This window comes from Athene noctua, chromosome 3 (genome assembly GCF_965140245.1).
Source record: "Athene noctua chromosome 3, bAthNoc1.hap1.1, whole genome shotgun sequence".
NCBI lineage: Eukaryota > Metazoa > Chordata > Aves > Strigiformes > Strigidae > Athene > Athene noctua.
The window spans coordinates 44,436,716-44,462,264 of NC_134039.1; the positions used below are offsets into that span (position 1 = coordinate 44,436,716).

At 37.2% G+C, this 25,549-nt stretch overlaps 1 protein-coding gene across 2 annotated transcripts in view; it reads right to left on the reverse strand.

Annotated features, from left to right (window-relative positions):
* The window catches only part of NAV3 (neuron navigator 3), a 270,447-nt gene extending 268,167 nt beyond the window's left edge, over positions 1-2,280 (reverse strand). For both annotated transcript variants that reach the window (XM_074902825.1, XM_074902824.1), the window contains exon 1: positions 2,038-2,280. In XM_074902825.1, the coding sequence (XP_074758926.1) occupies positions 2,038-2,280 (243 nt within the window). The remainder of the gene's footprint in view (positions 1-2,037) is intronic.
* Between the last annotated feature and the right edge of the window lie 23,269 nt (positions 2,281-25,549).

The window sequence follows — 25,549 nt, forward strand, 5'->3', positions numbered from 1 at the left end:
GGCAAAAAGATTTCAAGAAACCTTCTTAAAAGGTGCATAAAAGAACATCCTTCAAAAAAATGTGTCTGGAAGAAAGTTGGGCAAAGGGCTGCCACTAAGCTTTACTGGGAACACTGGACTTGTATGGAGGGAATATAGAAAGGCTGAAGAAATCAGTAACTCCTTGAATGCTCAGAGCTTCTTTAAATTCAGGTGGCCAGGGGAGGTTTCAGACCATCACAAGCACAAACTGGACTTATTCTTTAAGGATCATCTTTTAAAAGGGCTCAGCTGCCTCCACTGAGAACAGAAAGAAAGAAAGATCTAATGGCTCATAGGCTGGTTTTTGGAGGTTGGTGGGGTTTGTGGTTTTTTTCTTTAAAAAACAGTCTCTAAGATTACAAGTATTGTCAAACCCATGAAACATGAAAAGGCAAACTGAGATACAGTTTGGGTCCATCTAACCTGTTTACTCACTAACACTTCAGCAGGACTCAGGACCAGACGTCTTGAAAGGATATGGCCCCCAGTAGGTCTCATGCTGATCACTAATAGTTCCCAAGTAGTTTCAATACTGAAGGCAAGATGCTTTATCTCTTTTTGAAAGAATCAAGAAACATCTCTCAGTAGGCAATGTAACTTTATTGGTTTTTTCCAAAAATAGTCCTTGCAAATCTAATTTACTTTTCATGAAATAATAATTACAGAACATTAAAGAGGAAATATAAATAATATTTTCTATTAAAAATAATTAAGCAGTCAGGAAACACATTGTGTTGAACAGTTATCTTTTATCATTATCATTACCAAAAGTTATCATTATCTTCATGTCACACTCATGTTAAAGAAAAGGGTTAATCACTTCTGGTAATCAAGAGATGGACAGTCTTGTCCTTCTTTATATTTTTATATAGCATGTCTGAGAGCACCAATGCATCATCTTTGGAAGACACGGAGGGTTGATACAGAATACTCCAAAGGAAAAATTAAGTGACATGACCAAAATGTCATGGTGAAATATGTGGCAGGGATTAAAAAGGAAACCAAATGTTCAGAATCCTAACCCTATGCTTTAACCACAAAATCAAATTTCTTCACTAATACTGAATTAACCCAGTAACTAAAAACAAAGGAAAGCCAAGTACATCCACTATTTGTATCTTGCCACTTTAACAACTCTGATAAAACTCAAGTGTCCTCAAACTAAATAAGAAGCAACTACAAATATATGTTGCACACACGCAGCCATGAATGCACTGACTGAAAGATCTACAGGTATATATACAACTAACAAAAGAGAATCAACGCTAATGTTCAAAGCATGAAAAATATTTTCAATTACAGCAGAAAGACTAGCTGAAAATCAAACAGAAGCCTTAAAACTGTTAATTAAGACTCAAAAAAAGAACCCCCTTACAAAAGAAATAACCCTAAGGAGTCTAAAAAACGTCATGGCATCCTACTTCAAACAAACCTTTTTAAAATCACAATGAATCAGAGCTAGATAGGGACTAGGAAGAAGTTATTTTGCAGAAGAGAAAAACACAGGTACTTTTCACTGAGAAGCTGTTTTTCTGGTTCAGCAGTTCTGCAGCAAGAGTGGCCAGATCATTTCAAAAGTGAAAAGAAAATCAATTACTTGTTTTTATTTTAAAAGAGTCTCCCTGTGGGAATAGGTGTGGGCGTGAGAGCTCTTTTTATACTTCATAATATAACATGAAGCAGCCAATGTGATGTTTTGGGATTTTTTTTTTAAAGTACTGTCATGTCATTGCTCTGCTTACTGGGTGCTGGAATTATTTTTCTCTATTTATGATTCTATTGATCCTTATCAAAATGCATCTGTGAAGCTTTTAACACTAACATTTAAAACAAGAATATTTATTCATACAGCAAAACAGATTTCCAAGGCTGTTATGCGAGTTCACTGATGACAGCAAAAGTCTATTTACCCAATTACCCTTGAGTTCTGTGTGCAGTAGGCTTCTATCAGCTTTTTGTCTGAGCAAATCAACATTTTCTGAGAATTGAAATCCACAGGTAAAGTTTACAACTAACCTTGCTATCTTCAATCTCCTGGGTTTTTCCTTGAAGTGCTCTCCTCTCTCCAAAATCGCAGGTCGACTTTAATGTAAGCTGACAAGAAAGCATCGAGCTCTCCGCCCCAGTAAGCTCCAAAGACTTTGACGAATACTGCTGTGAGCCAGCAGGGCCAAGGTTGGGTATTGGGAGGGCAGTGTGAACAGGCTTTGACCCTACGGCTGGCTGTCTTAACTTGGAGGCAACCCCAAGTACAGGCATGGCTTCTATAAAAGTATCTTCTTTCTGCCAAAGAAAATGCTCCTGACCTCAGTCTGGTAGACTCCAGCTTCAGCAATTCCAGAACAAATACTTTAAACAAAAGTAGCAGTCATCTTTTCAAAAACGTCTTAAAACAATAATATTACGAGTTGCACGAGAAAGGAAAACTTTTCCTTCATCTCTCCCCTTCTCCCTCTCAGCCACTCACATGCGCTGCTCAGTGAGTCAGTGGCTCTGCAAAACTAAACACTCCTTTGGGGCGTGAACTTTTCTTGAAGGTAACTGCCACAGAGCTGCCTGTCTGGGATTAAAGAACTCATAAATTCGCGTTCTCTTCTTTCTACAGCATTCCAGGTCTGTGCATTAAGTGAATGAAGGATAGAAGAAAAGGGGGGAGAGAATAGATGAAACCTTCCTGTACTCCAACTGTCAAAACAGCTCTGAGACTACAACACTGGAAGCAGAGACCTCTTCCTGACTACATAAATAACCAGCCCACATCTTAAAAAAAAACAAACCTCCTTTTTTTTTTTTCTGATTTAAAAAAAAAAAAAAAAAAAAGGACCTGAGTAGTGGCCAAAGCAAACAGCTGTTGGAAGAGCTTTTATCCCGGAAATAATCTCAGCAATGAAGCTGTTTGTCTGATTCCTGGCTATTTTTCACCGCTGACAACCACGAGCTACGGTGTTTCATTCTCTGTTCCTCCCATGAAATCAGGTTAAAATTGTGCAAGAGCATGGCTAGGAACAGACGTTGAATCACAGTGTGGGTAACATCTGTCTGTGCTATGAAAAATCCATACAAAAACACAGAGCAGGATATAGGAAAATCACAAGCATTGTTAGAAGATTTAGTCAATACAGCTTTTCAGAGTTCGTTTTTCTTCTCTCTTTCTTTCTTGGTGGTGGTGCTTACGTCATGTATTCAATGTTAACACTTCCCTTTCTAAAAACATTTAAAGCTCCATGAAGTCCATGTCCAATGCATCATTTCTGCTTGTTGCTCATAGAAATATTCTTGTTGGAAATACAAGACAGATAGGCAAGCAGATCAGGCGATAAAATGAGTCACAATGAACAGTCCAAATTGCTAAGCAGCATAAACGCTTACTTAAAAGCTCAACTGAAAATTCCTTTGAGAGCCTATAGTAGGGGAACCCGTCTTAAACTGTAATATAAGGGAACCAAAAAAAATGTGTGGAAATGTCACACCGTTAAAATCCTACGGGATTTTATCACCCAGCATTATGGACAAAAATGTTCCATATGTTTTTCCTGTTATTTCTTCCAAAACAAAACACAGAGAGAGAGGATGACCCAAATCCTATTCTGCCACTAATGTTCTACATGGTATTAACTATGGCTTCCCTTAATAGTACGTACCATTAACACTACAGTTGTAAGCCCAAGAGAAAATAAGAGCCTTATGGACTTTTTAAATTCTCCAATTAAGGATGGCAAGAGTTAGAAAAAGTGTTGAAAAGAAAACAGAGTAAATGAGAAGCAGACTATAAGGATCCTCTTAAATCACCCTTTGAAATGTGTAACACACAGTATTATCCTCTATCTTCCATTACAAAGATCACACTGACACAGTAGTTAAAAATTCAACTCTCTGTATTGACTTATAAACTATCCCATTCTAATTTGTAGTTTGCAGGAGTGAATCTGACCTGGTTTAGGGATCTCATGAGTTTTCAAGTGTGTGTATAGAGGATCAGCAAACCCATTTCAGCATTCTCTGCTTATCTTCTCTGTGGTTTTGCCACCGTTAACAGTAGCTGCAATGGGCTTTCTGCAAGACTGCACAGAGATAACTATTCTGCATTTTAGACAAGTTCAGCCCACAGGATCCACCACTCTGCTCCAATGACTGGAATATTCTTGCTCAGTATGACATTTCAGGTCTTGTGCAGAGCAAAGGGGAAGAAAGCTCCTTGTGCGGTCTGCATTTGTTCTCCAGCATCATAAAGCACTGTGGCTGTATAAGGAATTTAGGTTTCTTAGGCACAACTGTTAACAGTTAATGCTTCAGAAAGTGCACATATGCAAAGGCTGAAGCGGACCACAGGAAAAGAGGGATTTATCTCTTGCAAGGTTTGAGGAGATGGAAAATCCTCATGAGGACTGTTAACCAATGATCAGGACAAAGAATAAACTAGAGTCATGAGACAGATACTTTCTTAGAAAGAACTTTGCCAAAAAAATGTAATTGAATCTTATTACTTCTCAGGGTTATAATTTTACAAAGTAATGCATTATGGTGATCTTGCTGTTCTTCTTTTGAATACGAATGATGAGGTCATGATACCCACAGTCTCTTTTGCAACCTATTTTCCCAGCACAGAAACCCTGAAAGTAACAAGTAAGCAATCTTACTAGGAGAGAGTCATCTGTAATACATAACCAACAGGGTTTAGGAAACAATGATGTGAAGCGGGCATTACTTTTTAAAAATAATTATTACTCTTTCAAAATTATTACTGATTATATTATGACTTTTAAGCTAGTACCAGGGCAGGGCCATCAACTTCAGAACTCCATTTAAGATAGAATTTTTACAATGATAAAACCCAGAAGTGCTTTCAGTCTACTGAAGATACGAAGAAGAATCTACAAGATTATTTGCAGGAATCAGGAATGGTAATAGAGGAAAACAATAATAATACTCCATAGGTAAGAATGTGGTTACAAGCATGATTGCAAGTCTGGTCTTCATGGTTTTTGTTTTCTCTCATTCTAATTCTAAGTGAAAGATAAATAAACAAACATCTGTTATCCTTAGAAATCACTTGGCTACATTTTTTTGTCTGAAAAGCTTTTGTGTACCTCATGATGAATGTGGGTTTTATGAAGGATATCAGGGGAAAAGAATATTTAACAGCTAAGCTTCAGTACTGTTTTCCATGCAAACAGCAAAGCAGAGGATAAAGCATCTGTGAACAACATGCATGAACTGGCACCAGATGCAGGTGCTGGTGGTGGAGCTGGACAAAAGGGGGATGGTACTACAGGCAGAAGGTGTCTGGGCCCACAAGGGTTCTGTAAGGGGAAGAATAGGGTATAACTGTGTGGAAAAGGCAAAACTAGAAGCTGCAAAGAAGAGTGCATTGTTAGGCATCTCACTAGCAATGTGAGTTTGGTGGGATTGTCCTCAGCACCTCAGGCGTGGGGACCTAGGTGACCATCAAGCAGGGATGCTAGGGAGAATCCAAAGAATGAATGAGGATGATTTAGATATGTGTGAATAGTGTCCAAACAGAAAGAAGGCATATCTATGAGAAACCAGGGGTGAAGTCGCAAGCAGTGGCTATAACCCGGGGCTACATGAAATCAGAGATAACACCAGACTGCCTGACAAGAAGGACAAAATTATTGTTGGTAGTAGAAAGTGAGTAAAAAGATATGGCTGACAGAAACAAGGGACACATATCTTCACTCAGTTACATGAAGCTGATAGAGACATACCTAGAAAGGGATTACAAAGAAACAGGTTAGGCTACACATTGTACAGAGAGAGGACCCGTACATTTCTAATTTACCTGCTTAGACATTTATTAATCAGCTTAGACATCCTCAAGTCAGGCAGGTAGGTAGGGGACATCATCTGGATGCAGGAGGATGAACACAGATCATGACTGAAACCTTCACACAAGGGAAATGAAGTTGTGCAGAAAGGATTAGAGTCATGAGGAAGTTAGAAGACAACTGAGCTGTGATAAAAAACAGAGGACAACATTTCAAGTGGAATGTTAGATAAGGAGGTAAAAGTGGAAAAAGAGACCAAAAAATGGAAAAACAACACAAATGTCTAAATACAACTCTTAGTAGTCTTGTCAACAGTAGTGGCAGTTCCAGCAAAATGTTGAAGGCAGGACCATTTCTTTAGCTATTAACAATTTAAAAAGATGACAATCTGGATATAAAGCATGATTCTGAGTGTCAAGCAATCATTCTTACAGAAATTACGAGTTAGATTAATGATATGTACCTCAAAGTAAGACAGTGTGTATGCATTCAGTATAATCCCCTCATCCCATAAAAAAATGTAATATTTTTTCATATAACAAGAACAAACACACCTGAAATCCAAGTCACTTCATAAAAGATATCTGTTAGTTGTAATATTAAGGAGATATTAAGATAATATTTTGTTCTCAAGATTTAAAAGGAATAACCATTCTTAGCACAACACACCAGCATAAATTTCCTTTCCTTCATTTCATCTGATACCAGAACTAGTCCTGTGAAGGCTGCTCCCCTTCTGTACCCCCAGCCCTCAGACAAACTGCTCACATGAACTGAACGGACAGCTGGCAGTGTCTCCCAGACCACAGGAAATTTCAAGAGAGGGGACACCTGCCTCAAAAGTGGAGCCAAGAGATTTGTTTGCTCCTTCTGGTCTCTGATCTTTGACAAGGAAGCTGTTGCATGTGTCCAGGGTCAAACAGGAAATGTCAGGGGTGCAGAGACTGCAGAGGTCTGTTCTGAGCTGTTTCCCTGCTTCATCACACTGGTGTAACAGCTGTGTCTATAGCTTACGTGAGATGGGCCAACTTCTGAATGAGATTGAATGTGCCAATACAGTCACATGATTTTGTGTGCACTGATTTCAGGTTGAGCAGAAAGTTTTCCCAGAGAACTCTTGAAAAAGCAACAAATGATACTAAAATACTGAAGGTACCTGAAACGTTTTTTATTACTTATTTAATAAACCCAGGTAAGCCAGGTTTAAACTTTTATAATACAAGTAAGAAGCACATCATGTGTCAGTTTGGTGTAATAAAGTATGTTCAATCTGCCAGAGGATGATGAGTTTAGCTCTCACTCATGTTCACAGCATAATTTTCTGACATAATTTTTGTTATTACAAAAGTCAGGTGAATCCATTAGTCTCAAGGTAAGATACATAACAAGTATTTAGTTCTATCTGCAGGAACGTAATATTACCTAGTATGCTGCTATTGTTTTTCTTAACAGTTTGGAATTCCCAAAGATATATAATCCAAAGCTCAGTTACAGTCACAGAAAAAGGTGCATCCGGCTTCCTAAAGGAAATCCTTCTGCTTTGGCTGAATGTTTGGGGAAATTTTTCAAAGGGTCAACTTTTAAATAAGGATATCGTTTTATCCTCTGAACAATTTGGCCCTTCAAAGCTCAGCCAGGACTTTATGATTTTGAATGAAATAACTGATAGAAGTGATAGAGCTTTTATAAATTTTATTACTGCTGTACACTTGTAGCATGTTTTAGCAAATGGTTTCAAATCTTTATGCATAATTTAGTACCATACTTCCTCGTGAAGTATGTAAGATGTATTAAAAAATAGTCAAGCGGAACCATGAGGCTAAATGACCTTCCTAAACCTATATGGGGCCTCAGTACTCTCTCACGTAGGGATTTTTTTGGTTTATACATCTGTGTGGGTTAAAAATTATAATTATTTCTCTTTGTTATGCACTGTATTTAATCATAAAGTATTTGGCTCAAATGAATCAAGCTTAAATACTATAGGATTGGGAAATGTAAACAAAAATTTTGTAAGGATAAGAAAGGACTAATAGTAACTGAATGCACTATGTAAGTATTTACATACTGACCTACTGACTAAACCATACAGCCAGCTGGTAAAGCTTAATGAAAGCATCAGCTTTCCCCTTTGGGAAGCGGAAAGAAAAAAAAAAAAAAAAAAAGGATAATCCATTAATCCATTTGTTCCTTTCTAAGTAAATGGACCAAACAAATGCTGAAGACTCTCAAAGCTGTTGTTAACTGCAGCTAACAAGGAAACACTCCCCTCCAGTTATTTCAATCTGCATAAACTGGTCTGTAAGATTATATTCATCCTAAGAATCAAAGTGCCACCTTTTCCTTCCTTTCCTCTTTGTTTCCTCAGTTTCTCATTTACAAACTCTCTCCAGGGTGCAGTGTCCCATAGCAGGCACACTGGCTTCTCCAGCATCCTTCTGGCCACTGTCAGGTACCTTCTTGCTCTTGCATTTCTGCTCTCTTCCCCATCTGGCTTTCTGTCTCTGAAAGGACTTCTGGCTTTGTATCACCTTTGGTGGGCCCTGGTGAGTTGCTGGTTTCAACTCCTGTTTGCCCTATATCTTTCTGCCTTAGAATAGATGACTTCAGCACTGCATTGTCAGATGAGCATTTCCCTCACTTCTCAGGTCATTTAAAAGTGTTCCAGCTCTCTCTAGAGTTTCTGGAGAAATGTCTAAGGTAAACACCACAAAAACAGACATTTCTAAAATGCAGGATGAAGTTCTGAAGTAATAAAATTACTTTCAGTAGAAGTGGTAGGAACTGAATTCCTGGTCTGTTTCTATTCATGTTATTAATGGAAGCAGCTTTGCTCCATTTGAAATTTTGAACAAAGTTTAAATTATCTCTTGTTCCCCACCAAAAATGGTTCTCATATATTTTCTCCAATAACTACTGCTCTCAACACAGATCCTCCTAGAATAAAATTCTCCCAGTGCACACACCCCCTAAAATCCTGATGAAATATTTTATGATGCTAAGGAGACATTTATTAATCCTAATTAGATGAGAATGAAGTTGACAATATTTGTGGGCTAATCAAAGCTGGTTTGACTCTTGATACTAAGTGTGAACTGTTCAGAACTTTCATCCAAAATTTCATAGAGAATAAACTTACTATGAAATTTTCTAATGAACTGTAAAAAAAACCCATTAAGATAAAGAAACTGAGACTAAACAGGAATCTGCTGAATATCTGCCATCAGGTAGTTGGCAAACCTGTGTTTTCATCTGCTGGAAAGGGAAACTTTCCCCATACAAGCACTGTGGATCTGATAAGAGGTTTTCAGAATCATAGCTATGCTGGCATTCACTTCAGAACTGCAGTGAAAAACTGCTCCATAAGGTTCCCACTGGTCTATTAAAAAAAAAAAAAAAAAAAAAAGCAACTTTAAACTTAAAAACATCTGCTACAGTCATGAGCAGACTCTTGGCCAAGTGAGGCAACAACAGTAAGAGACTTTGAAGTCAATCAGCTTTGCTATCACCAGCAGATACCCCTGCAGTCAATGGAAATTACTGCACAGAGAGTTTGAGAGATATGAAGAAAACTTGTTCTGCCAAAAATGTATATAGGCAGCAATGAAGAAAAGAACATTTTTTTTAATAATCAGGAAAATGGTTAGGCGTAAAAGGTTAGCAAAAGGTGTTAAAAATAGAAGACTACATTAATACTTAAAGAATACTTAATGAAAACAAAGATGGATAGATTTTCAGAGACTAGCTTTGATATTTGACTTTAAACAAGTGTGAACTGCACCGCAGCTGGAGGAGAACTTCTGACTCACAATCTACTGTCTGCTTCCTTCTTGCTTTGAGACTGTAGTCATTCAGTGCTGGCTTGCATCACCCACAATTTATAATACCTACTGTGCTAGCTATACTACCTCTATTCATCTGCTTCCCTGTACCTTGATCTAAATCACAACTATTGCATTAATACTGCCTATTATTCCCCACTGCTTATCAGTACAGGTGAATGATTGAAGCCATGGTTTTGGTTTCCTGTTGGTTTTTGCAGATAGTCATCACAACTAATTTTGTTATCAAGGAAGCCTTCCTACAATACCCACGTTATTTTTATTTTCTTTAATAATGTAAATATTTCATATTTATCCTACATTTCCTGTGATTTACACTAATTCAGGAGATACTGACAGGAATTTTAAAGGCAAGATTTCCTACGGCAAAATTAACACACCAACATAAGGTATGGACAAACGTTGTAGCTCTTGGTGAAGACTTACAAGCTCACCATTACATCACCTTCCTTGACACAATTCCCATTGTAAAATGTGTCATTTACCTTACTCTGATGCTGGATGGGTGTACTGGGGGAAGCATTAGGCCCCATGGCAGTGTTAGGTTCACAGTTGGACTCAATGATCTTAAAGGTCTTTTCCAACCTAAGTGATTCTATGATTCTATATGCCCCATTTCCATACACTTTCTTTGCACATCTTCTACTGCCAAAGGTCAGAAGCAGGATTCTGAGTGATGAATCCTTGTTCTGTCCAGTTCTGCCATTTCTGATCTCAAATTCTTAGGTGAAGAAAAGATATTGTAAAAGTACCTTGAAGTCAGACTAGGACTTTTTTTAGGTTTTGATAAGCAGACATGCTCTTTCTGCCCATGTCTTTGTGCTATTTGCCTGCTCTGATTGAGGAGTTATGATAACACTATACAGAGCCCACATTTTTTAGCAGTGTTTCTTCAACAGGACTTATCATCACACTCACTGGGGTTTCCTGCCCTGGACTTGTGCTAGACCAGCTTGGAGCTCTGGAGGAGATGGTCACTCATCTTTACTTGCAAAATATTAAGCAGACAGGCCCTGTGTGTCAATGAATGAAAAAACTTGACCATGTACAATTTAGCTGTAAGTGGGTGCTCTTCTCTTTCAAATAAAAATTGGCTTAATGCACATGCTAAAAATCTCAAACATCTGCCTTCATCTCCTGTTGGCCACATGTGAACATTTCCTACAGTTAGCCTTGAAAGCTTGTGCCTTGCTCCATTCTGCTGTGATCAGAGTGAGCTCCAGGCCAACTGCTGAAATGGATTCTGTATGTCACTAGACCAAACCTTCCAGGTTTTTGATCAATAGGTGTCAAGGATAAACTGCTGTTTCTCATTACCAAAAACCTCCCGTCTATACTACACCATATACCTTGTGCCATTTTATCAGAAACCTAATACTACATTACAATAGCAGCTTTTCAGGTCAGCAAACTATATTGTCTCACTGCCACTCTGTCTATAGATGCATGATTTTATCTTTTGTGTGTACATATGAGTACACATGTTTAACATGTCTGATGGTCATTAATGCCCTTTTAGCAATTCACCTGGGTTGTTTTATCTTTCACAAAAAAAAAAAACCCACTCAATAGCACACAGCTGTCAAAAATAACTTCAAATCCTGCAGATGTTAGATGTTTCCTTCCTGCTTCTCAGCATACTGGGGAGAAATATTACCTTACAGATGTGGCATGTAAAAAAAAGGAGGCTATGGTTATTTATTATATTGGACTTACCTTCAAGTGCAAGAAAAGTGTTAGATGGGAGACGAATGATAAAACTCCTCTCCCAGCTTTCATCCATCAGTGGGGCTTTTAGAACTGACATATGTAACAAGCATATGGCAGCCATAAAAGCAACATCAGCATTCACAAAATAAAAAATAAAATAGAAAGCCAAAATAATTTTGTTCCACCTACAATAACCCTCGGATGAGCTATGAAGAAAGCACAGTTTTATCAAAACCAGAAGGGAGACTAAATTGGTTGCTTAGCTGGAGCATCCAGCTAAACAGATACTGTTAGCTAAAAATCAGCAAATACTAAGTTAGCAGCCACTAGTGAAAATGTCAGCAGTGGCATGCACACCTTCAGTGGTGACAAAGGCAGAGATCATTATCTATGGAAAATGTCTTCATTACGAATTTATGTAGTATCACAGCCAACAGTCCAATAACTTTGCTGACAGACCCAGGAAGATTTTCAGCTGGTACAAAACTCCTTAAATTCCAGCTACTTCTGTCAGTCAGACCTACTAGTACAGCCTCCCTCTACATTTAGAAAAGGTTTAATTAGATTCCATACATTATTCCCTTTTATTCCTACACTGTTTTCTTTTACCCTCTTTGAAAGTCTTATTTTTCATTCCATTCCCTTCCTTGCACCCAGTGAGAGAATATTCTCCAGAATAAGAACAAGATGTGCAGGCAGTATTTTTATTTTCTTTTCAGAAACCATTATACCATAGCATTACAATTTCTGCAGTACAAGCCACCTGAGCAACACTGGGATCTGTAACTCACAGACTATTCAAAAATCCACTCCGACAACTTGTCTTTCAAATTTCTTGTCTTTTCTGAAACCTACTTTAATTTAGGAAATTTCCCAATATCCCACAATTTTGGATTCTGGTTTTAACTCTTTTCCCTCTTATTGTTCTCCTTTGGTTCCTTGAGTCCTCTCACTGCTTTACAAGTCTCTACACTTTATATCTCAAACCACAACCTAGCAACTTTTGCTTATATCTATCGTCTTGCTTCTGTTTGGCCTTCTATGGAGCTTCTTGACTCTACTGTATCTGAGCACTTTCATTCTTCCTTACATGATAAAGCTGAAGCAGCTCAGTGCCTAATGCCATGGATGTTACAGCAACAAAGAGGACTCTATGCTTGCTCCAATATATTAGCTAAAGAAGGGGAGAAAAAAATAAAAATTGAGAGATACACAATGTGCAGTCTTCTATCTGACCTGGAAAAGCTTTCTTTCTGTGATTAGAGTTTGAGTTCCAGGCTAGTTATACTCTGGCCAAATTGATTTTCCCACCCTTACGGAACTGAACTCTGTTCCTTGTTATATGGGTGTAAATCTGCAGCAAAAACTTTGAATTTCTAATGAGTAATTCTAGATTTATGCCACAGTAATTGAGAGCAGAATGTAGCCTCTTGGTTGCTCATAAATATTACACTGTTTAAGATTTCTATCCTCCAACACATTTGTGAACATTCCAGTTCTTTACCCTAACCTCTTTTTTTCCTTTAGGCTATTCTACAAGTTGACACAATAAATATTTGGAATTTTCAACACAAATCATATTTGGAAATATTTTACTTCCAAATCAAAGGAAAACGTAACGACTGAGAATGTATATATCAAGAGAAGCTTTTTTTTTTTTTTTCCAGAAAATATCTTTAAGAACTCTACAGAAGAAGCATTTTTCAGCACTCATACAGGCAGCATGCATGACTGTCCAGCTCTTTTTCAAGTCTGCAGAACAGTTATTATTTCATTAATTTCTAGACCACTATGAGTTAAATTAGCAGATACTTCAAAAAGTTCTCTAAATCTGTATTTTTAAAACTATTTTGTAATCATTCAACTCATTACAAATAAAAATAAACTCAATAAGGTGTACTTTCTATGCTTTGGATAAACTTTATCCCTCGTATAAGTTTAATTAATTCCAGTGAGTTTTCCTCCAGCAGGAAAGAATTTATTGTTTATATTATATGCCAAGAGTTTGTTTGATTTAACAAAATACGAATCCTTCTCATAACTTCTGTTTAAAAATTTATCCAGTAGATTTTTATTTAAAACAATTTTGCTGATAAAGCCACCCTTTGTTTGCTCTCCACAGAAGCCAGCAGGGTCACAGAGATATGCCTGTGAGTGCTAGTGGCTTCTACCCACCCCGTTTGCCCACATAACACCAAAGTACCCTGAGCACAGAAATTTTGACATTGTCCAACTGGGACTAGAAAATTGCTTTTCTTTGATCTGGGATTCAAGAGTCCCACACTTTCCCTCTCTTTGATGAAAGACAGTTGGTCTCAATTAAAAAAAGAAAAAAAAAAATCAAGAGGAGACTTTCCCAACAGGAAAAAGAGTTAAAGTGAGTCAAACATTAGCACCATAACTTTTTGATCATACCCTCAGCTGGGTGTGAATATCCCCAGTTATTTCAGACTTCATCTTAGGCTACCTCAAGTTCTCACTAATTATATCTGGATTTACATAGTACAAACAAAAGCAAAATCTTAGAAACAACCCATTCCTTAACACGGCTTCAAGCTAGGCTGTTGAAAGGCTAGAATTTTAAAGGTCTTCAAGTAATCAATTCTTAATGATTTCAGTGAAAGGGAGGGGAAAAATCCATCCCTAATTGCAGTGGTCTCAGGGAACCCAAGAACCAAGTCCAATTTCCACAAAAAACTTTCCACAGACAGAAATCTTTCCACAGACTTAGATCGCCCCATGTGCTCAAAGTTCTCACTCAAGGACTCTGAGGCTGGGATTATATTATTCATTTATGTAAATCCGTTCAAAGAAAATGTAGAAATTAGTGGGGATGGTAGAAACTTCAGGACCATTATGAGGTTTGCTTAAATTGGCAAGCCAAACTATTCGGCATCATTTCTATGAACTCTTTGAAGCAAAATTGGCTTAAGCAGAAGCTCTTCTGAACTGATTAAAAAAAATTATCAAGGCTGGTTTTAAAAATTTATTTATTCAAATTCTCTTATTCTACTAGCAGCCAAGTTGAAGTCAAAACTCATCTGTGAATGGAAAAATATCATTTGAATGCTACTAAGTTATGTAAAGGCTGAGATTTTTTGCCCAGAACTAAATCTGTGAATGTTATATTGAAAGTGCCAGTCTGAGAAACCAGGAAAGGATTTAAAATCTTAAAGCCTCAGATGCTTTTTAAATTACTTCGAATTGATATAAACATGTTGGTTTTCTCCTTTCCTGAGTGTTGCTGAGAGTAGCCATTATTTTTTTGCCATGGTGCTCACAATATGAGCAAAACTATTCCCAAATGTCTTCCAACTTCCAACTCCCATGCCTAGATTTTTGACACTAAAGGTAGAAGTCCTAGAGTCTTTCTGAAATATACTAGAAATCTTCTTATAGCTATTGTTTTTCTATAGATTTTTATAGACTGTGCTATAATGGCAATGGAAAGCAGTAGTAAACCTGAATACTCTTTTCCTGTGTGTTCTAAGAGTCATAGCCACAGACCGGGACACAAAGAGCTGTGCAGAGAAGAAAAAAGAGCGAGTCTTCCTCTAGGGAACAGCAGGGGTGAGAGAAATCAACTGGATTTTTCTGGTGATTTCTCACCATCGTCTAATATGCCAGTCTATTAGAAGAGCTCTGAATACGAAACAGAAGACTGGAAAGTCATCACAGCTATGATACAAAGACAGTATTTGTGAGTGATGATGATCTTTCAGCTAGTAGAATGCAGATGGACCAGAGTAGATACTCAGAAAAAGTAACTATCTGTAGAAAAAGCAAGATGGTAGATTATCGATTCAACTATCTATATGAAAAATACTATGAGAGCCTGGCCATTCATTATTTTCATGATCATTTTATTCATATACATATGTATTGAACAAGTAAACAGTACTACTGTATTCTTATGCCTACAGTAAGGGACATTTATGAGTAATGGCTTGGATTCTATGATAGTTTCATCATTACCCATTCTACTGTTCTTCAGCTGATCAATGAAGGAAAAAATCCAGATTATTATGCATAGCCCATGACTACATCTCAGTTAAAAATCCTATGACTTAAACTGCCTTCTAATCCTTCCAAAGCCCTTAATTATATATTTGAAAATGTACCCTATAACTATTATGTGCCCAGATTGAAATTAATACTTGGTTTTCTTTTCCCTTTTAAAAAATTCCTTACTTGCCATGATTTTTTAACTTTAAAGATTCTATACTAAATCCAAAGTTTTATTAACAAGCAGCTCTTAAAGGGCAGAACTGAAAGTCACCAGATATTTTCTTCTGCTTGTAGCGCAATCTATTTTGAAACAATCAGTGAGTGTGCCTACAGAGTTTATTAGGTGTATGCATAAATTACTGTATTTTTAAACTATTTTTAAGTCAAAGATGATGAGGTATAGATTAAAAGACATGAGTTCAATTATAGTGAAATAAGATAAGGCGTGCAAGTAGCTTTCAGCTGTACACTAGCGTAATATACTTCTTAGGGGTTTGATCCTGCAGCTCTACCATATATTCAATTCTTATTGCCATCAGGAGTTCAGTCATCAGATTCAGGCTATAAAGAAATAACTGTTTCTAGCCATTAAGTGGAACTTGCAACTTCATGCTGGTGGGAGTTGTGCAGATATAGGACAGTAACCGGCTCTGAGGTTTTTGCTAATTTGTTCACCATCTTTTGAAGCACAAAAGCAGAAAAGGATACTGCAAGAAATATTAAATCATCCCACATTTCCAGGAAGGTTCTGGAACAATTAAAAACTTCTAGTATCATGTATGAATGTTAGTTTGTTCTCCAATAAAGCCAGAAAAAATGTCATAGAAGGAATAAACTTTCCACTTATAACAGCAGAGTCCATGTTTTATTGCTATCCACTGGGCAATACAACACATTGAGCACTTAACAAATAACTGTAAAAGAATGGGCTGTTATATTTCAGGCAATGATGGTTTCATTGGGAAATTAGATATTCCTCCAGCTTTGAAGCCATACAACCATCATAGTTTTAAATTTGTAAAAATATGAAGATAAAGGTGGCAACAAAAGAAATGTATCAGTTAAAAACTAGATTAAATATATTTAGAAAGTCTACATTTCAGCCTGAAAACTATTAAGTGCAAATTATTCCATCATTACTTTTAAAAGTAGTTTTAGTCCTACTTCTTGACTGTAAACTACTTTGTTCTCTTTCAAAATTCTTCTTTCAAACTGACCTGTTTAAATTACATTTTAAATCAAGCAGTGATCAATTTCAGTGATTAATTACAGCCAACTAAGTACTGAAAACTTTTAACTTTACTACATTTCTTCCAAATATTTAACTCTTTATTTTGAAAATGTTTCATTTCAAAACATCCCAGATGTTTTACTTCAGGATGTAAAAAAAAGCATTTAAAACATACTAGATCAAACAAAATATTTTTCTCTCTCTAAAACAATTTAAAAATTTTAAAATAGATTTGCACAGCTGTAGCACAAAAGAGTAGCTGATGTTGGCAAGCAGCTGTTGTGCAACACACATGTTTTACAAACGAATCACAATTGTTTCTCTTGAAACTTGTGCTCCCCCATCTGTCTGTTGCATCCGTTACAGAGAAGAACATGTCTCTATCAAATTATGAACTACATTTTGTATTATGTTAAAACACATGTTTAACTTGCCCAAAGCAAACCTATTGAATTACTTCCCAGACAGCTGCCCTTCCTGCAAAAGATACTTGACATCTTAGTGGAAGAACAGCATTGAAAAAACGTTGAGGCTGCAATTTGAAGCCTGCCTACTTCTTCAACCATTTCACCAACATTGGTCCATGGAATAGCTATTAAATTTTAGGCAAGGAGACAGTGGGACTGGGGATACAATTGAACGTGGCAAGGGAGCATTTGAGAAGACCAGCAGAAGTCCCAGTTAAGACCTGGTCTGTACTGAGAGAAAGGAATCACTCTGAGGAGTAAGAGGATTAAAGGAGTAGAAGGGATTTTGCCTATTCTAGGACATGCACAAACAGGGATTCATCTCATGCACCTTTATAGATCTAAGTCTGAGCAAGCCAGCTCCAGCTGTAATTATGCTCAATGGACAGAAACAAGAGTCTGATTCGAAGATGAGACTAATCACCCTCCTGAGATGCCTGTTTCCTTTCACTGATCATACTGTGAGTCTCCCTTAGATATGACTGGGTTTCAGACACTCGAGGTTAGTTTCAAGTTACAAAGAACATTGCAGAAACACTGAATTAAACTATTCATACCTTTGTCCTCCTGGCTCCAGCATAATTCTCATTTTCATGTCACAGCCCTCTGCCCCTTGGCAGTGCCAATCATGTTTATGAATTGAATGGATCAATTTTTAAACAAAACCAAGCGCTTTTTTTAAGGAATTTTATTTTATTTTATTTTAATTTTTTTAAGGGTAGAATAAATTGCCTAATCTGACTCCAGCATAGCCCATAACTTTTTGTGAAGAATGGAAGATGTGGCTTCAGATGACGTCTTGTAGAAGACATGTTAAACTTGAACCAGACAGAAGCAGGACAAACATCATAAGCTCTGTGATCTGTCTAAAGAAAAGTCATCATGCTACTGGCAGTTTGGTCAACTTAATAATATTTTTGTTTGTTTGATTTAATTATCCATGTCAAAACCAAAGATTTTGTACTCCTGGGGCTCTGCATTTCTAAAAGGTAAAACCATCTCTTTTTTTCACTTTTTTTTCCCCCTTCTTTTTCATTCGCTTCTATTGCCAAAAAAGACAAGCAGTATATTCTGAGTCAATATAAAGTCAATCTCAAACTCAATAACGTGAGTTTCATGTTACATTGCAATTATCCAACACAACCCAAATTTTGGGGCCATGAGCAGGGCATCCTACATCAGTAGTCATCAAAGATGTGTTCTGAGACTGGGACTGTGCACTGGTCCCAGTTGTATGCATGGTGACTATGTTCCATCCAAAGCCAGGGGAGATGGGAGCAACTGGTCTCACTTGCCACAGACAGGGGATCCTTTGCCTATATTTGGACTGCAAGTTCTTTAGGTCAGTAGCTCATATCATATATCTCTAAATTGAGAACTCCCAAACTTACTGGACAATTTTTAGCCTACAATACTGCTGCAGACTTCCATCTACCCTCATTATGAAACTAAGAATCAGATATTAAAAGCCAGCACTGAACACAACACTGGCTTTGCTATAACCTATGTGATAATCTGAGAACTGCAGTTCTGCATCAGGTAGCACAGTGAAACCTGTTTCACTTAAGCACAACACTAAGCCCAAACAGCAATAAAAAGACAATGGAATTATTTTATTCTTCACCATACATATGGGACCATTCAAGTGGTGAATACCATTAGAAATAACAGTAGTGGGATAAGAGAATTCCACTATCACAAAATTCCTGTGAAAGAAAAATTAGTCTTATAGAATGTAAAATCAGTACCAAGTCTCAACAACTTCTGTAGATACCCACAAATTTGGACATAGTTTTTGGCAAGAAAATAATTGGTCACAATGCAGCTTATAGTCACAGCCTTGCAACAAACTCCCACCTTTCATTGATCACTAACAGTTTTCTGTGCAATGAAAAACATCCATTTATGAATTGATGATCAGGCAATTATCTCCAGTTCTCAGCTTCATTCATGTGGAAAATTGTTCCCCAAGTGCTTCCAGTCAAACAATGCCTCTGACCAGCTACTGCTAGCCACATAGTAACAATGTATCATAGAATCATCACAGAATGGTTTGGGTTGGAAGGGCCCTTAAAGACCATCCAGTTCCACCCCCCCTGCCATGGGCAGGGACACCTCCCACTAGCCCAGGTTGCTCAAAGCCCCGTCCAGCCTGGCCTGGAACACTGCCAGGGAGGGGGCAGCCACAGCTTCTCTGGGCAACCTGTGCCAGTGTCTCACCGCTCTCACAGTAAAGAATTTCTTCCTTTTGCATGCACATCCAAAGCTCTTTTTCAGAATTTCAAGCAGTAATAAGGTAGCAAAAAGAATTCTGTACTTGGGCAAACTTGACAACAATAGCTATTTGCATGTAAACAATCTGTTGCGCTGGTTACTCATTGTCCTTACGGTACATCAGCTCTAGAGTATTACAGCAGAACGACATCAACATATTTCACAATATATGTGGCTGAAGGACACCATCTTACAGGAATTATTCATTAAAGCACTCCAAAAGGTATTTATATATAAAAATCAGTAACCTTTTTTTTTTTTCCTATCTTGGGAATAGCTTGTATGTATTTAGCAGGAAAAATATATTTAAAAATTAATAGTCAATCAAATCAAATGAATGTTTTTCCACTTGTGATTGTGCTTTAAACATTTAATTATTTCTGCATGTACTCCACTCCTCAAATATGGTTGCCTATGCAGGCATATAGGATGATACTGTAAAGTCTCTTACCACACATTTATCCTTCAGTGTTGTTGCTTATGGATGGTCCTTACAGTATATTTTGGCTCAAAGGTGCAAACTCAGTCTTAATTCTCTCTATTTTATGCCCTCAGGATACAAGAGCTCCAAGAATATCAGCCCAGAAGTAGCACAGAGCTATCTAGAGTATTTCTTACGCTATGATTGCAATTCATATAACCTCATCTGGCTTGACATCACTGGTGGCAAAATCTGCTGACAGGATATATGCATTTTTGTCTAGCCAAAGGATTGAAATTACTTTTTCTAGCTAGAAGGACAGTTCACTTCCTGTCACTCCATGTATTTAAGGAGTACAGGATTTTGTATAGCTTTAAACTGAAATGTTTATTGATTTACAAGTCAAACTGGGTCTATGCTAAGGGCTTTAGGGAAATTTCCCACTTAACCCAAGTACTGACTCAGCCCCGCTGACACTAATAATATAAGGAATATCAATACCAGTTAAATACTAGTCTGTTTATCATCACAGAAATACCAGAAATGTGCCTTAAAAGGGCTCTCCAGAGGGTATTCAATAGATCCCCAAGCACAGAGGGGGATTAAGTACATGGGCCACACATGTCAGATCACTGCCTGAGCATTTCTTCACTGTGTCCCATGAAGGGGATTACATAAATTTGCTAAGCAACCTGTTCCAGTACTTTACCTTCAAAACATTTAGAAAGCTTTTCCCAGCTCCCAGTGTTTTGGTACCAGCATGTATTCTGGCAAAGGAAAGGTTTGGATGACAAGGGAGTCAGTGTACGAGGGTGGCCTTTGGCAGTAGGAAGTATTAGGGTTGTTGCTCTTGTAACTTGGGAAGTTGCCCTAAAATCTTTCTTGTGGGCAACACCCCAGGAAGTTTAGTCAAATTTTATTCTGTCACTGATCATATTTTTGAAAAGTCTAAATACTTGCCTACTGATTTTATCACATCTCACACTGCATTTTTTCCACAGAATTTCAGGCCAGAATGGGAAAAGAATCCATTACTATTAATAACTTTCCTTTCCATACAATGTTACTGTAGTCTTCCCTTCAACAGGTACTTTACCAATATACAGGGAAACAAAAATTCTTTAATGTAATAATTCAACAGATAGTCCAATTAGAAAGACAAACACTTTTAAATAAGCAAACATTTAAAAAAAAAAAAAAGTCTCTGATTCTGTAAACATTTACTTGTCTATTTAACTCTTATAATTTGTGTCAAATTTTAGCACAATCAATTAATTAGTGGGAATCGTGTAACTAAATCTTTCTGAGGGCTCTTAAAATTCCTTTTCAATTTCTTCTACAGGATAATGTCAAAGAAAAAAGAATAATTTGATGATGCTACTATTCTGAGATTCAGTGACATCTGTTTTATATAATGATGTGGGGTCTGTTCAATAAAAAAGTAAACTTCCATGATTACTAAATAACACTGCATGTAAATTGCTGATTATTTTAATATACTTCAGAGCTCAGAGCCTTGGTTAGCACTTTAAAAATTAATTAAAGAAATAGAATTACTTTATCTGTAGCCCTGGCAGTTTAATAATGTCAAACATTCGCATGCCTTAGTAGCTCAAAGAGATGGTTTCATACAAGGTAGGGCTGGCCCTCTTTGTACTCTCTTGACAGAACTGAGCACAGGTGGAACTGTTAGTTTATAAAAAATTTTTTTTTTTTTTTTTTCCCCCCAATAAGAGGAGATAAAGGCCTTTTCCCTTTTCCCATTCCCTACTCTGAAGGAGCAGACATTTTCAACTGCAGATCTGTGGACAGAGGCTACATCTAAATAAGGGGTCCTTGGGAGCAGCTCTGAGGTCCCATACGCACTAGAATGCCACACACAACTCCACACTGCCCCAGGCTCTTGGCAATTTTCTCCTTCTCTCTTCACTTTCTCTACCTCAGATGCATTTCAATCAATTCCTCCCATCTCCAGAAAATCATGGAAACAGGATCCTGGGAAACAGCTCGTCACATATTCACAGATAGGTTAGGATGCTACCTAAAAAGTAGATTGTGGCAACAGACTCTTATCTTCACCCTTGCTGTACTGCTCAGGGACCACAGCAAATGATATTCTAGTTACAAACAACCAAGGAGCAATGCGCTGTTGGGTCTATCTTCACACCAAGTAGAGATGCAATACAGCTGCCAGACCCAAAGGACAATCTGTTGATGATTCAGTAATAGGGGATTCCTCAGTCTCTTCTGATGTGCACCAAAGTCAACCTACTCCAGCTTCCTCTGCAATCAGGATTACTGTTTTTTAGGTTGTATCTGGTTTGCCATAAATATAGAATTAAGTAAATTTGACTTACAGGCAAGAAGCTCGTTCTGTATCTTTAATCTACATTTCAGCAAGAGATTGGAAATGTGTATGCACATGTATGTAGATTGGTTTCATTTCCACCTTTAAAAATTTCATCTAACACTTGGTTTTGGTTTTACTTGTCCTGGTTCAGCTAGGATAGGGTTAAGTTTCCCCAGGAGAGAGGGGGAAGGGATCTCCAGCCGGGTTACCATACTGACATCAGGTCCAGCGCAGCAGCGTGGGAAGCTTTCCTTTGTGGCTTTGGTTGCGGGGAGCATGGGGTTGTCTGTAACCATTGCGGTATTTCTCTGTATATCTTTTGTCTTGTTTACTGTTATTACTGTTTATTGTTGCTATCATTGCTACTGTTGTTGTTCAGATTGTTTATTACACTGTTGTATTAAATTTCTTCTTATTTTAAGCCGGGGTTTGTGCCCTACTTGTGTCCGAGGGTGGGGGAGGGACAACGGCAACGTGGTCTCTGGTCCCGGCAGGGGTTAAACCAACACATTACTCTTATTTAACTCTTGGGCAATTAAATTGATTTTGCCCATGCAATTATACCCAGGTACTGCAGAGTAATGCACACGTTTGAACAGTGTTCAGAATTGAACCAATGTAAAAAACAGAGTGAGCTACAATAGACTAGATAGAAAAGTGTATTTTTAGGCTCAGTAGAGGAAAGTTCATGCAAAGAAACTGTAAGTAGCATAATAAGCGTAATAGTTTTAATCTACTATCAGTTCATAGCTAGGTGTGAAATCCATGAAAACTGATGCTTTCAATCCCAAAGACAGCCCTAGTTTCAACATTCATAAAACAAAATGGTTGATAGTGCTTTGTCTGTGCATTATTTCAAAACACAGAAAAATTAACCACTCAATGTCCTTCATTTTCAAGAGTAAACAAGGTAACTATGGATGAGCACCAGTATTTCAAGAGTAAGAAACACGTATTTGGCATCTGACACATACCACTAATTTTCAGCAGCTTTGTATAACTTCTTGGTTTTGTTCCAGTACATGTGCAAAAACTCAGATGCATATGCATGATTTTTTTTTTTTTTTTTTTTTTTTAATGTGGAAACAGCAAGAAAATCTGGATAACTGTGGTGCAAGAATCAATGCAAAGGAAGTATTTTGAATGAAGCAAGATTAGAAAATAAAGCTATAAAGAAGGGCCAGAGGTGCAGTTTGTAGTCAAGCCCAAGAATGAATGGTTTTTTAAACTCTATATTTTATTATTTTTCCATACACAACTTCTTGGACACCAAACACGTTACAAACAGAAGTGCATGCATCTGGTGTCACGGAATGATTATCAGGACATCTCATTGAGTTTCAAACTTAAGCTGTATAAAGACATTTTAAAAGAAGAAAATTACATATAAAGACTTGCACAAAGCAATAAAAGATAATTGCAGGTCAAAGATGGTCAGTCCCTTTATAGGAAATACAGTAAACACATGTAGAATAAGGCACTGGAGGCCTAGAGACAGCTCTGTGGCAGAAAGGAATTAAAAACACTACTAACACCTCTGTTACTATAACAGCATATCCCATTTAATTGTACCCTTCATCACAAAATGATTTTCAGGAGAGTACTGCAAATCAGAATTCAACTATACTATACAAAGGCTCAGTTTTAATAAACTGTATGTGTTTCTACGTTTTGGCACGTTTTTATAAATGGAGATAAATTCACAACAACTTGAGGAAGTATCCAGGCCCATATGCCACACAAAACAGAAAGATGACTTGTAATTTTACACTTCATTCTACTTTCATTTCAGTAAATTCCATTTCTTTGAATGGGTCAAATTTGGTTGCTACCTACATTTTTTTTCCCCATTCTGAAATTGTGAGCTAGCGTCTCCTGGAGACTTTCTATCAGATGCACTGCCTTCCTTCCATGTGACACTTCTGATCATCGTGCTCCAAGGGCCGTTCTTCCTACCGTGTCCTCCTCTGACATTTCAGAGAGAAAATTTATCTGAAACTTTTCACAGATTTCAGACTAATTATGTATTCCCTCATGAAACAGTGCAAAACAGCACTTGTAGTGCCTAAGGAACTCTTAAATTAGACAAGCTGATTTTGAGAATTAAAAAACCTTAATGAAAAATCAGACATTCACTAAAATGACCCCATACACATTACTGCAATACATATTTAAGATTTCCAGGCATTTTAAAATCTGTTTTTAATAGATTCTCAATTTAATGTTTTTATAACAGTAAAGGTGACAAGCCAATAAAAATATTTGGCAAGTCAGTTTTTGCTAGAGTGGAACATAAGGAACCCAAGTTAAGACAGATACAACAATCTAACTAACTCCATGTCTGTCATCCTTGAAAGCAAAACTGATCTGTAACTCACCATGGAAAAAGCTACAAAACTGTGGTTTTGCTATAAAATGCGACTGAACATTTCAACCCAATTTGGGCAGTAGAGTCAAAAAAAAAGAAAAGAAAAGAAAAGAAATAACTTAGAGCAAAGAAACTTTGTTTGATTTGGATTTAGTTTATTTCATAAGCAAAAGAATGTAACGCACTCAGGCTCAGGAGAGCAAAAATTCAGGCATGAGAAAGGATGGAAAAATAAATTTCACCCATTCTTTGAACTGTAAATTCCTACACAGCTCTTGTATCTACCTAGAACTACTTTCAGAATGCTACCTGGGCAAAGGAATAACTTGATTTTTGAAAGCTTTGTTAAAGTGTGCACACAGAAGCCCCACACAGGAGACACACTTTTAGACTAACCTAGCCCATTTTCTCCAGAGGAATGTTTTGTCTCTATAAACACGGCAGCAGCAGGGTCAAAACTGCTGCATTTCATTTCAAGAGTTTCTAGAAGAATACAAAACTACCTCCTTGGTTATCTCATCCAGGATGTTTGTATTTTTCCAAAAGCATACACATGTTCAAATCTCTCCCTTTTTTTTTCCTTTTTTTTTTTTTTTAAATATGTGTCAAACATTACTAAATAGTATTTGGCATATGTTCAGAATGATTATTAACACAAAGAGTAATGTGGGGCCACCTGCTTCCGGATTACTGAGATTTTTCTCTTCTATATCTGTGTTATTCACACAGGAAGGAAAGTAGAAGTTGTAAGAATCTTTTTTCTTCTAATTAGGACATAGGAGGAATACTAGAACTCATGACTCTAAAATATACAGAAGAACGAAAGAATGCAAAATTTATTTCAAGACAACAGGATCGCCATAAGCTATCATAAAAGATAAAAAGGGCATTTACATTATCTCCAGCAAGATTTAAAGAAGCAAAACTAAGAACTGTCTGAAGTAGCATAGTCTGAAATGAATTGTTTAAAACTTAAGGAATTAGTCCAAAACAAATGCCACAGATCTGGTGATTGCATATGTTCCAGATAGGATTAAAAAGACCAGAATTTTGCCTATTATCATTCAGTGT